Source organism: Diabrotica virgifera, chromosome 8, assembly GCF_917563875.1.
Source record: "Diabrotica virgifera virgifera chromosome 8, PGI_DIABVI_V3a".
NCBI classification, from domain to species: domain Eukaryota; kingdom Metazoa; phylum Arthropoda; class Insecta; order Coleoptera; family Chrysomelidae; genus Diabrotica; species Diabrotica virgifera.
This window is the reverse complement of record NC_065450.1, coordinates 89,861,885-89,879,225: the sequence shown is the minus strand read 5'-3', so window position 1 is coordinate 89,879,225 and position 17,341 is coordinate 89,861,885. Positions and strand designations below refer to the sequence as shown.

General features: G+C 33.5%; 1 protein-coding gene across 2 annotated transcripts in view; it reads left to right on the top strand.

Annotated features, from left to right (window-relative positions):
* The window catches only part of LOC126890810 (protein D3-like), a 201,488-nt gene that overhangs the window by 169,870 nt on the left and 14,277 nt on the right, over positions 1–17,341 (top strand). For both annotated transcript variants that reach the window (XM_050660000.1, XM_050659999.1), the window contains exon 2: positions 16,586–16,828. In XM_050660000.1, the coding sequence (XP_050515957.1) occupies positions 16,586–16,828 (243 nt within the window). The remainder of the gene's footprint in view (positions 1–16,585; positions 16,829–17,341) is intronic.

Genomic DNA, 17,341 nt, shown 5'->3' with positions numbered 1-17,341 from the left:
AATGATTAATGAATAGATTAGTTGAACTAACTTAAAAAGCACAGGACTGAAAACTAATACATACAATCAAGCAATACCTTATCTTTGCATAAAACGGCATTAAACATCAAACTAAATATTAAATTTAAAAGCGCATTTTAAATAAATATGACAATAATACGTGACATTACCTCTTTTTAATCCTACCTATTGCTCTTGTATCTGTAATCCTTCGAAGTGGTGTATAAAATTTGCTTATTGATATTGGTGCTGACAAGGCAATCTATTATACCTACTCTTATTGAAGTTTTATGATGGTTTATGGTTTAAGAATGGTTTATGGTCTTATGGTTTATGAATGTCACTCTAACCTAATTTGTTACCATTTATCATTTCCTGTTGGTAAAATGAAATAATTTTGAAAATTTATTTTGTTTTTTCAATAAAAATTTTTTTTGGTGATGTTTTCGGGCCCCATTAAAATGCGGGCCCGAGGCAGGGGCCTCATGTGCCTAGTGGTAAAATAGGCCCTGCACTTGCCACGTCGGCACGCTGCGTGGTAAAATGTATATGTTTCGGTTGATTTGTAATACACACGTGTTTAGGTAGGTTAGTCGTTAGTTTGTTTACAAATTATAACAACAGAGCAGTAGATTGTTTTATAACTACGAAAACTGTACAGTATTGTTTAGTGTGAGTTCAATATAATATTATCTCATAATGGCTAATAGAGAAAAGAGTGATGGAAAAAAGAAAAAAATGGGAAGGATGTACGAGGTTATTAAGAAAATAATTAAAAAATAAGATTTTTTAACTAAAATATTTTATTTTGTTTTAGATGAAAAGCAGAGAACAATAAAGCAAAAACAAAGCAGGAATAATCCTGTGACTAAACGCCTGTACTTGGTGACATCCATTGTTTTCTTCTTTAAAAAGTGGACATTACGCGACTAATTTTTTATTTTCTTAAAAACAATTTAACTCTTATGCTTTGTCTACATTAGTTTATATTATCAATACATTTTTCTATCATTACGTTTATCTTTAATACCTCCCAACACATTTTTTTTGTCGTAAATAGTCTTATAACTTTAAAATTCGTTTTTCTCAAAATCATTTCTTGGTGACATCCATGATTTTCTCCCGACACCCTTCATATACCAGTTTGTTGAGATTGGAGTTTGATACAGTTTTTAAGGAAAGGAAAGAAGGTTTACTATTGAAAATAAAACCATTTTGTAAAAGTACAAATTTTCTATGAATAGTTCAAACAATCAAAAACACTTTTAACGTCACATAACTGTATTTTTTAATGACGTTTATAATGTCTAATTTAAAATTATATATACAATTGGTGTAATAGAATGTAAACATACAACCCCTGACGTCACGACGCGTTTTGGGGTGGCTGGTATGAGTTGAATTTTTAGTCGTCTTTAGGGGCCAAACGAAAGACAAACAAAACTTTTTTATCTTCGATACAGGTTCTAAATTATGTTCTGTTGTGATTTATACCATTTTTTTCGAATTTAAAATTTTATGCAAGTTAGCTATTGTTGCAATACTATTAAAGTTTGCAAATAGGTTGTTGTCCTCTGCTGTTCTTGAAAATGATGGTGCATCGTTTCAGTATTGAGTATATTCCCTTCCTTGATTACTATTCCATCGATTGCGAGCAAGAGCCATGCCAGATAAATTAATAAAAAGGACAGAACACTAGGTACATGAAGAACCTCGTGGATAGAAAATATAATATAATGAACTCATGTGGACCAGAATGATTGATAACAACCAGTGGAAATATGGTATTACGAGAACAAAAAGATGAAAGTGAAATTCCACTATTAAAGTAATTTATATGGAATGAAAGAGTTTAAAATGGATAAAGAGTCTCTATCTGACCGAAGGTCATACAGAAGACGATATTAATTTAAAAAATTGCGAATATAAAGTGAAATATTATCTAAACACATAAATAACTTTTTCCTTATTTAAAAGATGACAAATCGTCTACATTTATTACAAATTAGCCAATCCCACTATCACCCGAACGTCATGCTTGCTTGAAGCTTGTGGCATTCAAAATTCAAAACCATTTGCGGAAATATGTTGATAAGAAATACAAAAACCTACATTATCATCTTTTCCTACAATTATTATTCACTACAATTCGTGAACCTTTTAAGAAAAATCAGCATTTATTGATTAGATTAGCGGGTATTCAAATTGATATCTGTAAAAAACATGGTTACACTGTTATTTCCATGTGTGTTTTTCTATTTGAACCTATCGTTGTGTTGTTGTTTTGTATGGAATTTTTACAGGTTATAGGGTGTCATCAATTTAAGACATATTTTTACTTTTATGATATCTTTAGAAAAATTTCGTATTTTTGATGTCAGCGAAACTAAAGGACTATGGAAGATACAAATGTAGTTTAAAAATTGCTTTAATATAGGTAAGGTATTCTACCAAGTGCCTTGGTACCTGAAAAAATTACCGGTGTTTCTGAATAATTGTACTGCATTAATTTGACAAAACACTACAAACTTTATGTCGTACTGAGTAAATTACTATCAAGTAATGTCATGTCTTTAGCGTACCTGTTTATAGACGTACGTAGACATAATCTTCTTCTTCTTTAAATGTCGTGCCCGTATTCATACGTAGAACGTAGACCATCATGATGTTTACAATTTTCCGAAACCTTCCTCTATGGGATGCTGCGCGAAATATTTCTTCTCTATGTGGAACCACATCATTGTATAATATTACGCAGCCATGAAAGTTTCTTTCGATCAATACAATGTCTTTCCCTCTACTTTTAATAATTCTAGTATAAGGCGAAGTAGGTGGTATTTAGGTCCTCTAATTATATGGCCTGTTCCGAGGCATAATCCTGTTTCTATGAGCTTCTTCTTGAGGTGTCATCTCCCTTACGGAGGTTGGCAATCATCATAGCTATTTTAATTTTTGAGGCAGTAGCTCTAAATAGTTGTTTTGAGCTGCATCTAAACCATTCTCTCAGATTCTTCAGCCATGAAATTCGTCTTCTTCCGTTGCTTCTTCTACCATCTATCTTTCCTTGCATTATGAGTCGCAGGATGCCATACTTCTCGCCCCACATCACATGTCCGAGACACTGTAGTTTTCTTTGTTTAATTGTAAGTTCAACTTCCTTCTCTTTACCTATTCTTCTCAGTACTTCGTTGTTCGTAACTCTATCTACCCAGGAAACCCTCATAATTCTTCTATAGGTCCACATTTTAAAGGCGTTAAGTCGTCTCATTGTCTACCCTACGGGTAATGGTCTGAATTTTTTTATGAAAAAAATAGTACGCCACTGGAATATTTCGAATTAAAAATTATTTTTAAATTCCACGTCTAATTTGTGATAAAAAACCTTTCTTGACTTTGTTCATATGGTGCACCGTTTTTTATGCAGAAAAATAAAACATCTTGACGCGTACCTTGGACAAATAAAAATAGTTTTTAAGTCATCTTCCATTCTACGAACCAGTTTTGTGGTATTATACATGTTATATCCGTTTTTACCAACTAACCTTAATAATGAAGTACCTACTTATTTCCCATCAGGATATATCAGGTGTCAGCCATCTGAATCGACGCATCCAGTTTCAATGCCAATGTCAGCGAGAACTACTACGTCCAGGCTTTCTCACAACCTCAGCATTTTGTAAATCATATAAAACCATTTGCCGGTGTTTAATATTTGTTCGTAATAATTTAGATTTCATTCATGTAACTTTATTTCTTGTATTTTCAAAATAAAATATTTTTTAAAAAGTCTAAAAAGTTTTAAGTGATATAAAAATTGGCGCAGTCAGTAGGATCTGGAAACGTTGTTAGAACACGGAAAGGCCTAACTAACAACGGTGGATTCCAATCCTTTGATTCAGAAACGAACCATCCAAAAGGCAGAGCCGTCATCACTTTGCAGATATCTACGGATTAGGAACACCTGGTGAAGCCCCTGGTAGAGACGCTGTCGAGAACAAGACGACTAGATGTTTTTGGATTTAGTGTAAGTCTAATATTGAATCATCTCGTATATTATTATTATATTTTTTATTATTATTATTGAATACTGTTCGATATTCCAATATTGATTATACTGAAAATCAATAAAGACAACTACATATTTATTCTCATTATTTGACGTTTATACTGTAAATCGTCAATTTTTATTTATTTATTGTTGTTATAAAACGCCGGAAACACGCACTTTTCGCTCATCGGGCAGTTATTATAAGAACATTTTTTTTAATACTAAATACAACCACTAAATATTTTTCTGATTATCTTTTAACTATTTGACGTTTATTCTGTTAATCGTCATTCCTTTATTTTCACTATTGTTCTTATATACACGTCTGAAACACGCACATTTCGCTAATCGGACAGTTGTTATAAAAACATTTTCTGATATATTTTTTATTATTTCTGATTATTATTTGATATTTAAATTGATTTATTTGACTATTTTTATTTTTATTATTTGATATATTGATTATTCCATTTGACTTATTTGACCATTTTTATTTTTAATATTTGATATTTTGATTATTTCACATTTAAATTGTTTTATTTGACCATTTTTATTTTTATTATTTGATATTTTGATTATTTCATATTTAAATTGTTTTATTTGACCATTTTTTATTTTTGATATATTGATTACCTGTTTTATTTAAATTTATTTGATCATCATGACTGACAACGGTAATACTTCTCGTCCCGCAGTCCCCGTATCTCATATCGAGAATGAACCCGAAGTAGAACCTTATAAACTATCCGAAATATTTTCGATCGTACCCGAATTTGAAGGCGATCAAATATTTTTACAAACCTTTCTAAATGCTTGTGACTATGCCTACAATATGTCTACGCGTGATCAAAAACAACTATTAGTAATTCACATAAAAAATAAACTTCGCGGAAGAGCAGCGCAACTCATAAGCTCTAGAAATCCCTTATCATATCTAGAAATTAAGCAACTTCTTAACTCCCACTTTGGAGACACTAGAGACCTATCTTCTCTCATACAAGATTTACAGAGAGTCAAACAACTTCCAAATGAATCGGCTCTTACATTCCTCAATCGTGTCCAAGTCCTTAATGCAAAAATGCATGCCAATATCCAGAAATCTGGCCTCACTCCTGAAGAGAAACAAGCCCAAATCGTACTAATCGAATCAATGGCGCTCAATACCTTATTGACCGGCCTAGATCCAAAAATTGCACATATTGTTCGTGCTAGTAATCCGAAAGACCTTCTTCAAGCTCAGGTCCGCATCAGAAGAGAGCTACAATTATCCTATTTCGAAATACAGAAAACCAATCGCCCCAATCCTCCAAGACCCAATCAAAATAATCAACCCATTAGAAGACCAAACTTTCAACCACCTAGATGCACCTTTTGTGGACGCATTGGCCACTCAAATAACGAATGTCGCTCTAGACAAAATTCCCAAAATAATTCCCAGAATTTTAACGATACTCGAAATTTCACTAGCTATCAAAACTTCAATAATGCCCAAAATAATGGCTTTCAGAGGCAAAACTTCAGCCCGAATAATAACTATCAAAACGCTAGATCTAACGACCAACAAAGACCTCAATTCAATCAAAATAACTCACAAATACGCCCTTCTGTAATTCATAAGAACCCAAATTTTTCTAACGATAGACAGAGAGCTCATTTCGTTAACTACGAACATGACTATGTTCATGATTATACCCCAGTTCCAATTGAAAACTATCATTACGAAGATTTCTCCGATAATAATTATTATTCACCTCCTGATTATTACAATTCATTCGATGAACAGACCGATTTAATTGATAGCCAAGACTATCAGGATTTTCTCACAGTTCCAAATCAAAACCACCCACCAGACAATGCCATTTCAATCAGCGAACCTTTGTCTCAAATAGAAAATCAGATCCAAACTCTAAATTTGGACGACATGAACCCGTCTCTGAATTTTCCAGAACAGAAATTTCTCTGAGCCCTCCTTTTGCTCTAAACAATAAAAATCTTTATTATATAACAGACGCATCAAACAAGTTTAGACTACTTATCGATACCGGTGTTGGTATCTCTATTTTTAAAGAAAATACCGCGAAAAATTTCAAACCGCGTTTTCCCGAAAGTATTACCATACAAGGTAGTACAGACCAAAAACTTCTTATCACCGAATCCACTTTATTCCCTTTCCAAATGGGAAACGCCCATAAAGTATTTATCTATAATTTAGATATTGATTTTGATGGAATCTTAGGCCTCGATTTTTTTGAACATTACGAATGTACAATAGATTTCAAGAACAAACAACTGATCACAAATTTTCAAACATTACCTCTCTACAAAGTAGAAACTAATTCGCTTAACCATGAATCTCCTAATCAAATTAAAATAGATCCCAGATCCGAGCAAATATTTAATCTAACATGTCATCTGTCGAATACAGATGCAATTTTGCACAAAAATGAAAATGATAAAGTCCATACCCCCAACGAATTAGTACACGTGAATGAAAAAGAAAAATTTCTGACATCTATAGTAAACTCAAACACAATCTCCAAAATTATTGATTTTCCCGATACCGCAATAATTGAACCCTATTCAAACTACCCGATTCTAAATTTCCAGTCAAACGATAACATAATAAATTATTGCTCTGATAAAATATACCGAAACGACAACATCAAGTCTCGACTTCTAATACAACATATTAACAAGGAAGAACGAGAACTAGTAAAAAACCTTTTCTTAAAATATAAAAACAAAAGAGCCAATCAATCCGAAAATTTCGATGAACATCCTTTCAATATCCTGCCTTATGCAATTATTTGTCCTAATAACACAAAAAACAAAACTAACGAATTTACACCGTACAAACCCATTTTTGGATATACTTCTATTAGACCACCCGAAATATTTTATAATGCGAAAACTCACAGATTTATGCCATACGAACTCATTTTTGGATATACTTCCATTAGACCACCCGAATTATTTTATAATGCAAAAACTCATGGATTTATACCTTACGCCCTAATTTTTGGATATACTTCTGTTAGACCACCCGAAACACTTTATAATGAGAAAACTCTTTATCAAAGTACTTTAGGGACTTAAGTAATCCTAAAGCCAAAACCCAACATAAGTTTATTCATCCTCCAGCCCTTTGCGTCCATTGCTGGACATAGGCCTTCCTCATTTTTGTCCATTGTGCTATATTTTGAGCACTTTGCATCCAACCCCAAAATAAGTTTATTAGCCCTTTCGAAACCCAAGAAACTCGCGTAAATTCTGTTACTTTATTAAAAATCCAATCCAATAGAACAATCAAAGTAAATTTTAATAAATTATCTATCATGAATTCCCTTTCAAAGTCCTTAGACTCATTTCAGTCATCCACTCCCAATATATGTTAACCCCAGTTAACAACACTATTGGAATCTTCTTTCATGAAGAATTCATTTTATTTATTAAGCTCAAGAGCCCTCTAATCCATAGAGCTGAGAAATTTATTTTTCCTCACAATTATTATTAAGTACATAATAATACTACACTGTACCTACTCCTACTACTATACCTAATATAGACAATATTACATTTATTTTTATTAAACACTTAATACCACACTTAATATTAAATATTTACAATATACAAATTTTATTATAGTCTTTCCATACATTTTTCTTAACTACTTCTTTCCATTGTTTTCTGTCTAAAGCTTTTTCTTTCCAATTCTCGATATTTATTACTTTTTCGTAAGTCTTCATATACTGTAACATTTAATATCCTTCCTGGTCTATCTTTCCTTCTTGATGTATTGATTTTCGTGAGAGTACCATTTTCAACATTCTTTCCTTTCCCATTCTTTCAATTTGTTCTAAATATCATATTCCATATGCTCTAATTTAAATAAATATTTTTGACTCGTTATTTAAGTCTATTATTCCATACAAAAAAAAACAAATAGTCTGGCTAGTTGACTAAGCCAAAGCCATTATAAAATAAAAAGTCTCTTATTATTCTTTCTACTCTATTATTATTTATTTTCACACCTCTCTATATCGCTCCTGTATTTTCTCTCCCATCTCTCTAAAAAATATATTTCTGATTTTTGTACCCATGTTTCACATGCGTATGTAGCTGTACGTCTGATAACTGTTTTGTAGATTATAATTTTTGTTTTTCTCGAGATATATTCGAATTTCACTAATGATCACAACACTCTATACTTTTTGTTTCCTTTTACTATTTTTGTCTTTATCTTTCCTTCCCCGTGTCCATTTTCACATAATTTCAGACTCACCTGAGTAAACTCGGAAACTCATTCGAACAGAAATTTTTTCATTCTATCTAAGGCGAAATTATCTTCTTTTTCTTTATGTCTTTCTCCCATTATCATGCATTTTGTCTTTTCCTTATTTATTAGAAGACTAAATCTTTTACCCCTTTTCTTTTCTATTATTATATTATTGTTCATTAATCCTTTTAGTTCTTTCTTACTTGTCATTAATAGTGTTAAATCTATACATTGCCATAATTTGATGGCCGTGTTGAAAATATTTCCTGCATCTTTATTTTACTTTTTCTGATTATTCCTTCTAGTATTAGATTAAAAAAAAAAGAGACATTGATAATTTGTACCCTTACTGTCATCCTTCGTTTCTTTCAAAATTGCTTGGTTTATGCCCTTGCCCTTGTTTACTATTTCGTTATTGTGTTATCCATAGGCATTTTGTTTTCATCATGACGATTTTAATTAGTAGGCTTATCTCTTTCATTAGATCGTATATCTGTTGCCACTTTACCTTATCTTAGTCGTACTTGAAAAATCAACGAACAGGACATAATACTGATGTTTATATTCGTAGCACGTAGTGCGGATTCCTTTTAGCGCAAACTTTTGGTCTGTCGTCGACCTATTATTTCTAAATTCTGCATGATATTCGACCAATATATTTTCCTTATATTGATTTAGCTTTTTCTTATGATTTGTGTCAAGATTGTCTAAACTAACTACTTATAACAGCGCGATATCTCTATTATAGTTGTCTCTACTATAATAGTTTTCACCTTACATTTCGTCAAATTTTGTGTATAGGACATACCCCTGCTATCGCACACTCTGTTGACGTTTGTCTGTTTCCCATGTGCTTTTATCAAGTTATGTATCTCTTTGGGTAGCCTTTTTTCTTCGGCTATTATCATTTCCGCCGATATTTCTGTTATTCCTAGACTTTTATTGTTTTCGTCTTTTTATTATATTTTTTATTTTTTTCTTCCATTGTACAAGTTTCTATTAATATAAGGTCATATTCGCTTTCATGGATTATTCTCCTTCCTTCTTCATTTTTGTTTAGCAGTTGCAAAAAGTAAGTTTGCCAATTTCTCATTAACTCCCTGATTTATTTATTAATGTACCCACCTTCATCATTTTTCGTATATGGGATATTTTTCTTATATCCTCTTTCCATTGTTCTTGTTTCCTGGTAAAAGGATTTAATGCCTTTTGTTTGGAATCTTTCTTCGACCTCTTTGAGTTTATCTTCATTGTATTTTCTTTTGTTTTACACATTATTTTAATCATTGTCCTCAATTCTCTGAATTCTTATCTATTACAGTCACTATTATTGGTTAACTTTTAATTCTTATTTTTCTAATTGCTTCTACCAATTTCAGCATTTCCCCCATCACACCATTCCTTTATTTTTGTTTTCCATTTTTAACTATTAACTAATTAATTTAACTAAGGTAACTTTACTAATGTTTAACACTGCTTCCTGTATGTTTTCACTAAATCTTTTAAATCAAAATTTCAAACGACAAATGGACCCTCCTGGTATACAAAGACATGTAACCAATCAGAGATTTTATCGACAAAACGACAGAATCTTAGACAATTCATTAGATACCACTGAATAAAATGTAGTTTGAATACTATCATTCAAATCTGAAGTCCAAACTCACATACGTCTCCTCAAACAAATCTCTAGTTCCGTTAATGTCAAATATACAGAAATAATCGCTGATACGAAACAATACGCTTTACGAGAATAAAACATGAACTTATTAACGGAATAGGTTCAATATGGAAATCAATAACAATAACCGGAAACTTAGATTCGTCAGATGGCGAATATTTCAATGAATGTATAAATTTAATAAGATACCCCGCGATGAGTATCAAATCGAAAACCTATTAAAAATTCAAATATCGGTTACCACTTCTTTCATTAAGAGTTTCAACGCGACAATCCGAAAATTACAAATAGATGAGGAAACCTTCAACAATAATGTTAAAGAAATTAGAAAATCAATAATGAATATCTCTGACCAATTAAAATTCTATAAATCTCAAATCGATATGCTGAACTTTTGTGAATTGCTAATGGAAAGCTATTCATTTATCGAAGATTCGTTAAATGATATAGTAAATGCTATAACTTTTGCTAGATTAACCTTATTACATAGTTCAATCATTACCCCGTTTGATTTAATTGAATCGCTTAGGCATATATCACAATCATTACAGAAAAATAATCTTCCCTATCTATCTATACTTCAAACCTCCCTCAATATCTCGATATTATCGAATTACATGCCTATCAATTAGACACAAGAATTGTGTTCTTCTTAAATATTCCTTTAACTGTTTAACTGATGTAGAACAATATACTTTATATTATCTCTATCCAATAACGATACTGGATAATCGAACAGGTTTAAATTCGATATTAACAACAACTCATAAATATATTGCGCGAAACGATGATTCTTTGTTATACCTTACAATAAATAGATAGCCTTGAGTCATGCAAAACACTTCGAGCCAGAACCAAGATCTGTTATCCAATCGACAGCGACGCCATATGCGAAGCCCAACTTCTGAAGCGACAAGAACGCCTTCCTAGAACATGCCAGACTTCCGTAATATTTGCCAAAGACTACACCGTTCAGAAGATCAGCTTGAATTTTTGACTCGTAGCAGTTTCTGACCCACTGCCCAATACAATCAAATGCTAATTCAGAGAAGTCAAGTCAGAAATCATCAAAACTAACCACGTGCTCAAACTACAACCCACGTGCGATGCCCTTATCGGTAGTACAAGAGTACACTCCCAGAAATTGATCGACGCTTACGACAATGTTACGTACTAAAGTCATCCAGTTGAAATACCATTCAGTTGCTGCAATCACTTCTCAGACAAAATCTTTCCAAGACAAAGACCCAGTATCCACCTAAGCGACTCCATAGACGAAGAAGAGCAAATCACACTGAATACCAATAAACAGACACTCTGGAAGTTGCTGCCACGCGTCAACTTCCTTCTAACAAGGGGAGCTGTTATATCCGTTTTTACCAACTAACCTTAATAATGAAGTACCTACTTATTTCCCATCAGGATATATCAGGTGTCAGCCATCTGAATCGACGCATCCAGTTTCAATGCCAATGTCAGCGAGAACTACTACGTCCAGGCTTTCTCACTACCTCAGCATTTTGTAAATCATATAAAACCATTTGCCGGTGTTTAATATTTGTTCGTAATAATTTAGATTTCATTCATGTAACTTTATTTCTTGTATTTTCAAAATAAAATATTTTTTAAAAAGTCTAAAAAGTTTTAAGTGATATAAAATACATGCATTGAAAATGTTTCATAAGCGGACTATTCGAATATTTCGAAAAAAAATTGTTTTATAAACATAATTCCTTCATTCTTGGAGATAAAAAGTTTTTTCAAAATCGATTTTGTAGGATTTTTGAAGAGCTATAAGGCTGTGTAAATTAAGTTCCGTTAGACCTCTTAGTTTTTAATTCGGGTGGGTTTAAAGGGCTCCAATAAGGGTGTGTTTGCTCGCAAATAAAGGTTTTAAACAGCTATATTTCGCTAACTATTCACTGTAATGAAAATCTATGCACAATATAATTTTAATTATTAAAAAGCTACAATTTAGTAATGTATCATTTTTTTCGTATCTCCTGTATTTTCGGAAATATTTTGAAGTAAAAGGTGAAAAATAAGAAATTGCAAAAATTCAATTTTCCTTTAAACTCCAATTTTTCTAAAATTAGGCCTTTCAAATGCCTCAAACTTCTTGGGTATATTGACAATACAAATATACAAGGAACTAGAGAAAGGTGAAGACCAATTTTTAATTAACAGGGTAGTTAGAGGGTTATTTTCACTGATTTTTTCGTAGAGAAAAGCAGGTACCGATCTTTTTTTGATCACAAGTCGCTTTATTTTCATGCTAGAAATTTCTTATTATTATTTTTTGAAAGGTTTAATTATATACTTGAAAATAAAATTAAGTTTTTCTCGAAAAATGCAAAGATTTTCCCGTTATTTGACTTTGAATATTTCAAATTATGCATTTGACGAGAAAAGCTAATCTTTAACATGCCGTATCTCGGTTTTTATTGTTCTCAAAGATATTATAGAAAAAGAATTTAGTTTGTGTTACTAAAAGATACAATTTTGTTATCTGTAGCTTTTTTGATTAAATGCGTATTTTTCGAAGTATTCTCAAAAAACCCTCTAAAAAGTCGATTTTTTCGACGAAAAACTGTTACTTTCAAGCGCGAATAACTCGAAAAATATTAGTTTTACGAAGAAAATGTAAAAAACATTTTTTTCTTAGAATTACTTTTTACATCGATTTACATGGTTAAAATGTAATAAAAAATTCCCACACCCGAGATAGAGTGGTAACCACCCCAAAAGTTTTAGCGTACAGTGGCATGATAAAAATGATCCTTGGACTATTGCCTACTTTCTGTGAAAATTTCAAGTAAATCCATGCTGGACGAAAAAATTGCGAGCCAAAATGCTTCATTTCCTCGACTGTGGGTGTGAATCTGTTTCTTGAGTTTATTTCTCATCTTAACAAAACGAGTAATGATTGAAAAACCGTCAGTTATTAGAAGAAGCCTTTATTGACTTTTATAAAATGACGTTTAAAAAAATTAAAAACAAACTATAAAATTATGCTGTCAAAAATTGAAAATTAAGTTTCTAAATAATAAGATTCTCTCTAGTTAAAAAATATACAAGGTGTAAAAAATAAAATTTCAATTAAAAATTAAGGTTAATATACAGGGTGTCCTGAAACTCTCCTCACAAAGGAAGACCAAAGATAATTATTTTAAGACCAATTTACATAGTCCGAAAATGCTTCCTAAGGAAGCTGAGCTCTTTAATGCCTTGTAATTATATTTTTTAAATACCTCCAGAACGTTACCATTATACGCATATTTATCATCCAGAGATAAATCGATTCCATCAATTGCGAATTTATAGTACTGGTCAGAGTCAGAGGCGTCCGTTTTGGGTGGGGAAACGGTTATTTTAACTTTTTGCCCTTTAACTCTTAAGCATTTTTGATACTAGATTCAGGGCCGGACTGGCTCATAAAAAAGGCGCCAACCCAAATTATAAAAAAGGCGCCAGCCCAAATTCTAAAAAAGGCGCCAACCTAATATCTAAACAATGGCGCCAGACCTCCCTCTTAAGCTTTGACATCAAACTTTTTTGAAATCCTAACGCGTGTAAAGTCAATCAATATTTCTAATTTTAATTTAAATCCATAAAATAATTTACTATTTTTATTGGGAATAGTAAATTATATTAAGATTCCACAACAATATAGCTTCAGTTTCCCAGTATCCGTCTTTGATACTCTCTGAAGACTTCAAAACAATTTTCGAAAAGTGTGAGTAATTTTCACTTGCTACTACAAAAGAATCTATTGATTCAAAAACATTTAACAAAAATCATGATGATTTGTGTTCAATAGAAGTCACCTTTTGAATTTTTTCAAATTTTTTACTAAATTCCATATAGCATAAGAGTAAACCTCGATAAAAAATCCGCAACCACACACGATGTCAGGCGATCCGTGCCTAAGTGGTGAATGGCCTAACGTCAGATGGTCGCAAACGAGCCCTCGGAGAACTGGTGAAACTCCTTTGTAACTCAAGCCTAAGCGTTGGCAAGGGCGCACTGCCTCGCCAGACAGTATAATTCGCCCCTACTCGTGGAAACTATATGGATAAGTATTTAATTTAATTAATTTAAGTAATTAATTTAAGAAGGGGATTAGCGTTAAAAGCACTAAAGAAGGCATAAGAGGGGACCTCATCCTCGAAGTGACAGAGAAAGAACAGAACGAGCGCCTGAAGAAGACTTTCGTGGCCCGCACGGGACGGAGAGAAACGCAGTAGAGGTTGTCCGGGGCTATCAGGTCCAGGTGTACCTATTTGATATAGACGGAGAAGTCCCAAGGTAGAAATCCTGAGACAAGTTCGGAGGTATACCGGCAGCAGGAAGCCTGACGACGTCAAACTCATTTGTATAAGGGAAAATAGAGAACACAAACGTCACGGTTGGACTGATACGTATCGCAGCCAAGAAGGCACTGGAAAGAGAACATATACCTATTGGCTGGAACTCATGCAAGATACGGGAGAGACTGCGTGTCCAGGTGTGCTTTAGATGCCTGCATTTCAGGCATAGTAAAACGGACTACAAGAGAGAAAACAGGGAGGACTCCTACTACATATGTGATAAGGAGGGGGCACCAGTCACGAGAGTGCAGTAGTGAGACGACTTTTTCCTTCACTTTTAGAGAATCCGGTCACAGTGCCCGGAGTGTAAAAAACTGATCCTGGAAAAGCGGGGCCTCAAGAAACAACATCCTGCCACAAGCGATGAGAAAAGGATGGGTGAAAACATCTAGGGCCAGGAATCAGACAGCGTATGGGTAAGTAAGTTAGGAAGATAAGAACCATCTAATACGCAGTTCCTTTAAATAAATGTGGGAAGGGCGAGGGCCGCTCACGACGTTGAAGAGGCATTCGCACGAAGGAAAGGTATGACATTTGGTCTTTCGACAGAGAATCGTTAAAGATAGGGGATGTGACGTGACGGTATACGTAGTGAACGGAGGTATTGGAATCACCAGACACTCTGTTAAGAATGTTAATAGGTATGTTAAGGCATAAGTTGTAGACCGCCTGGCGTACAATTGTTATGTTTCACCAAACGTCCCGCTTCGAGAGGGGAATACCTATCAGAATGGATCCACGCTATGGGGCTTACCGTGCTAAATGACCTACGTTCGTAAGGAGTAATAGTGAATCCTTTCTGGACCTCTCGCAGGTTTCAACATTACTTCTAAACAGTGCCATAAGCTGGACTGGTTTGGAAGAACAATCGCTCAGCTTACACAAGTATGTGAGTTTTGAACTAAGGAGCAAAAGGAAGAAACGGAAAGATGAATCGATCTAAAAAGATTTTCAAATCAGGAAGCTTTTGTGGGTACTCTTGGCTTGATTGGTCCGATATGCGAGGATTTGAAGGAGTTGATCGAGAGATCAGGTATCAGATAACCAAATAGCTTAGATGCGACGCGTAGTGCTTTCGCGTATAAATATCCATTATTTGATAAACAGCGGAAATTGATACCCATGAAAGGTGCTCCAGTCGTAAAAATGGTCTTCGAGGGCGCCGCTCGTTGCATCTAAGCTATTGTTTATAATAGAAACAGCGGAAATTGATACCCACGAAAGGCGCCCGAATCATAAAAATAGTCTTTGAAGGCGCTGCGCGTCGCATCTAAGCTATTTGATTATCTGATACCTGATACAAGTTGTATTTTATTGTACCCACTGGCTTTATTATTTAGGAGTTTGGGACACAACAATCCTGCATGTATAATGTGGTTTTGGAGCACTGAAAACCAAACCTGTATATTTTAGTCCAATTGTGGAATATAACACTCTTTGTATCAGGTATCAGATAATCAAATAGCTTAGATGCGACGCGCAGCGCCCTCGGAGATCATTTTTCGATTTGGGCGCCTTCCATAGGTATAAATATCCGTTATTTGATAAACAGTGGAAATTGACACCCACGAAAGGTGCACCAATCGTAAAAATGGTCTTCGAGGGCTCCACTCGTTGCATCTAAGCTATTTTTATAATAGGAACAGCGGAAATTGATACCCACGAAAGGCGCCCGAATCACAAACATAGTTTTCGAGGGCGCCGCGCGTCGCATCTAAACTATTTATTACAATAGAAACAGAGGATATTGAACCTACGAAAGGCGCCCGAATAGTAAAAATGGTCTTCGAGGGCGCCGCGTATCGTATCTAAGCTATTTGATTATCTGATATCTGGTATTTTGTTGTACCCACTGGCTTTATTATGTAGGTTTCTGGTGCGCCTTCGGTGCCAAACGGCGAAATCAGAAGCAAGTAAAAACATTTTTTAGGCGAATGATAGCTGCATCATTTTTGTGTAAAGGTTCAAAAAAATTTTTTTTCAGCGTTTAATTTTTTTAACGGATAGATACTAACCAAGGCAAAAGGCGCACCGGCCCGTGGGCCGGTGGGCCGGCGGCCCAGTCCGGGCCTGACTGGATTATTATATTGAGGTATTCTAGTATTAAAAGGTAGGTACTCACGTTTTAAGTCGGTAGGATATACCGTTTTCTACAAAACTCAATTTGAACATTTTTTCCTTTTCTGAAATTTAAAAAAAAATTGTTTTAGGCATTTAAGATCAATAAAGTATACCCCGATGTCGTATCAGCCGTTCCAGATAAACTATTACATGTCACTTACAAGGCAGATAATAAAGTTGAGCTGGGAAACGAACTTACACCGACTCAAGTAATTGAACAACCTAAAGTAACGTACGAAGGAGATAATAATTGTTTTTATACATTAATTTTTACTGATCCAGACGCACCCAGCAGATATAATCCAATATATAGAGAATATATTCATTGGCTAGTAAGTACCAAAATTGCTTTAAGTATGTTATTTCTCATCTTTCACTTTTATACTGTAAAGTTTCCACAGAGGTTCATTACCTTAAAATATTAATAAGAATCATTGTTAGCAACCATAACCATACCATAATTCAATTTAGTATTTTTGGTGGGAATAAGTCATAATTTTATTTTAAAATCAAGTTTATTTGACGTTTCTATTTCCACTTCGGAAATCGTTCTCAAAATACAAAATAGTAATAAATTAAACACATTTCTTTTTGGTATTTTTCTCTTAAATTGATCTTTTTTGAGTTATAAATAATGTAAAACTCAGAAAACAACGAAAGATGACGATTTTCAAGGCTCAAAAATATAAGTAAAAAATATCATTTTTAAAATTACGAAGTACCTAAATTCAAGTTCAAACATTATTCTATCAGTTCTTGATAAGAATAAAACACTGTAAACTTTTGTTTTCGACACTTAGTCCATTCTTTCACGGTTTTTGCTCTAAATTTTAAAGAACCGCTTG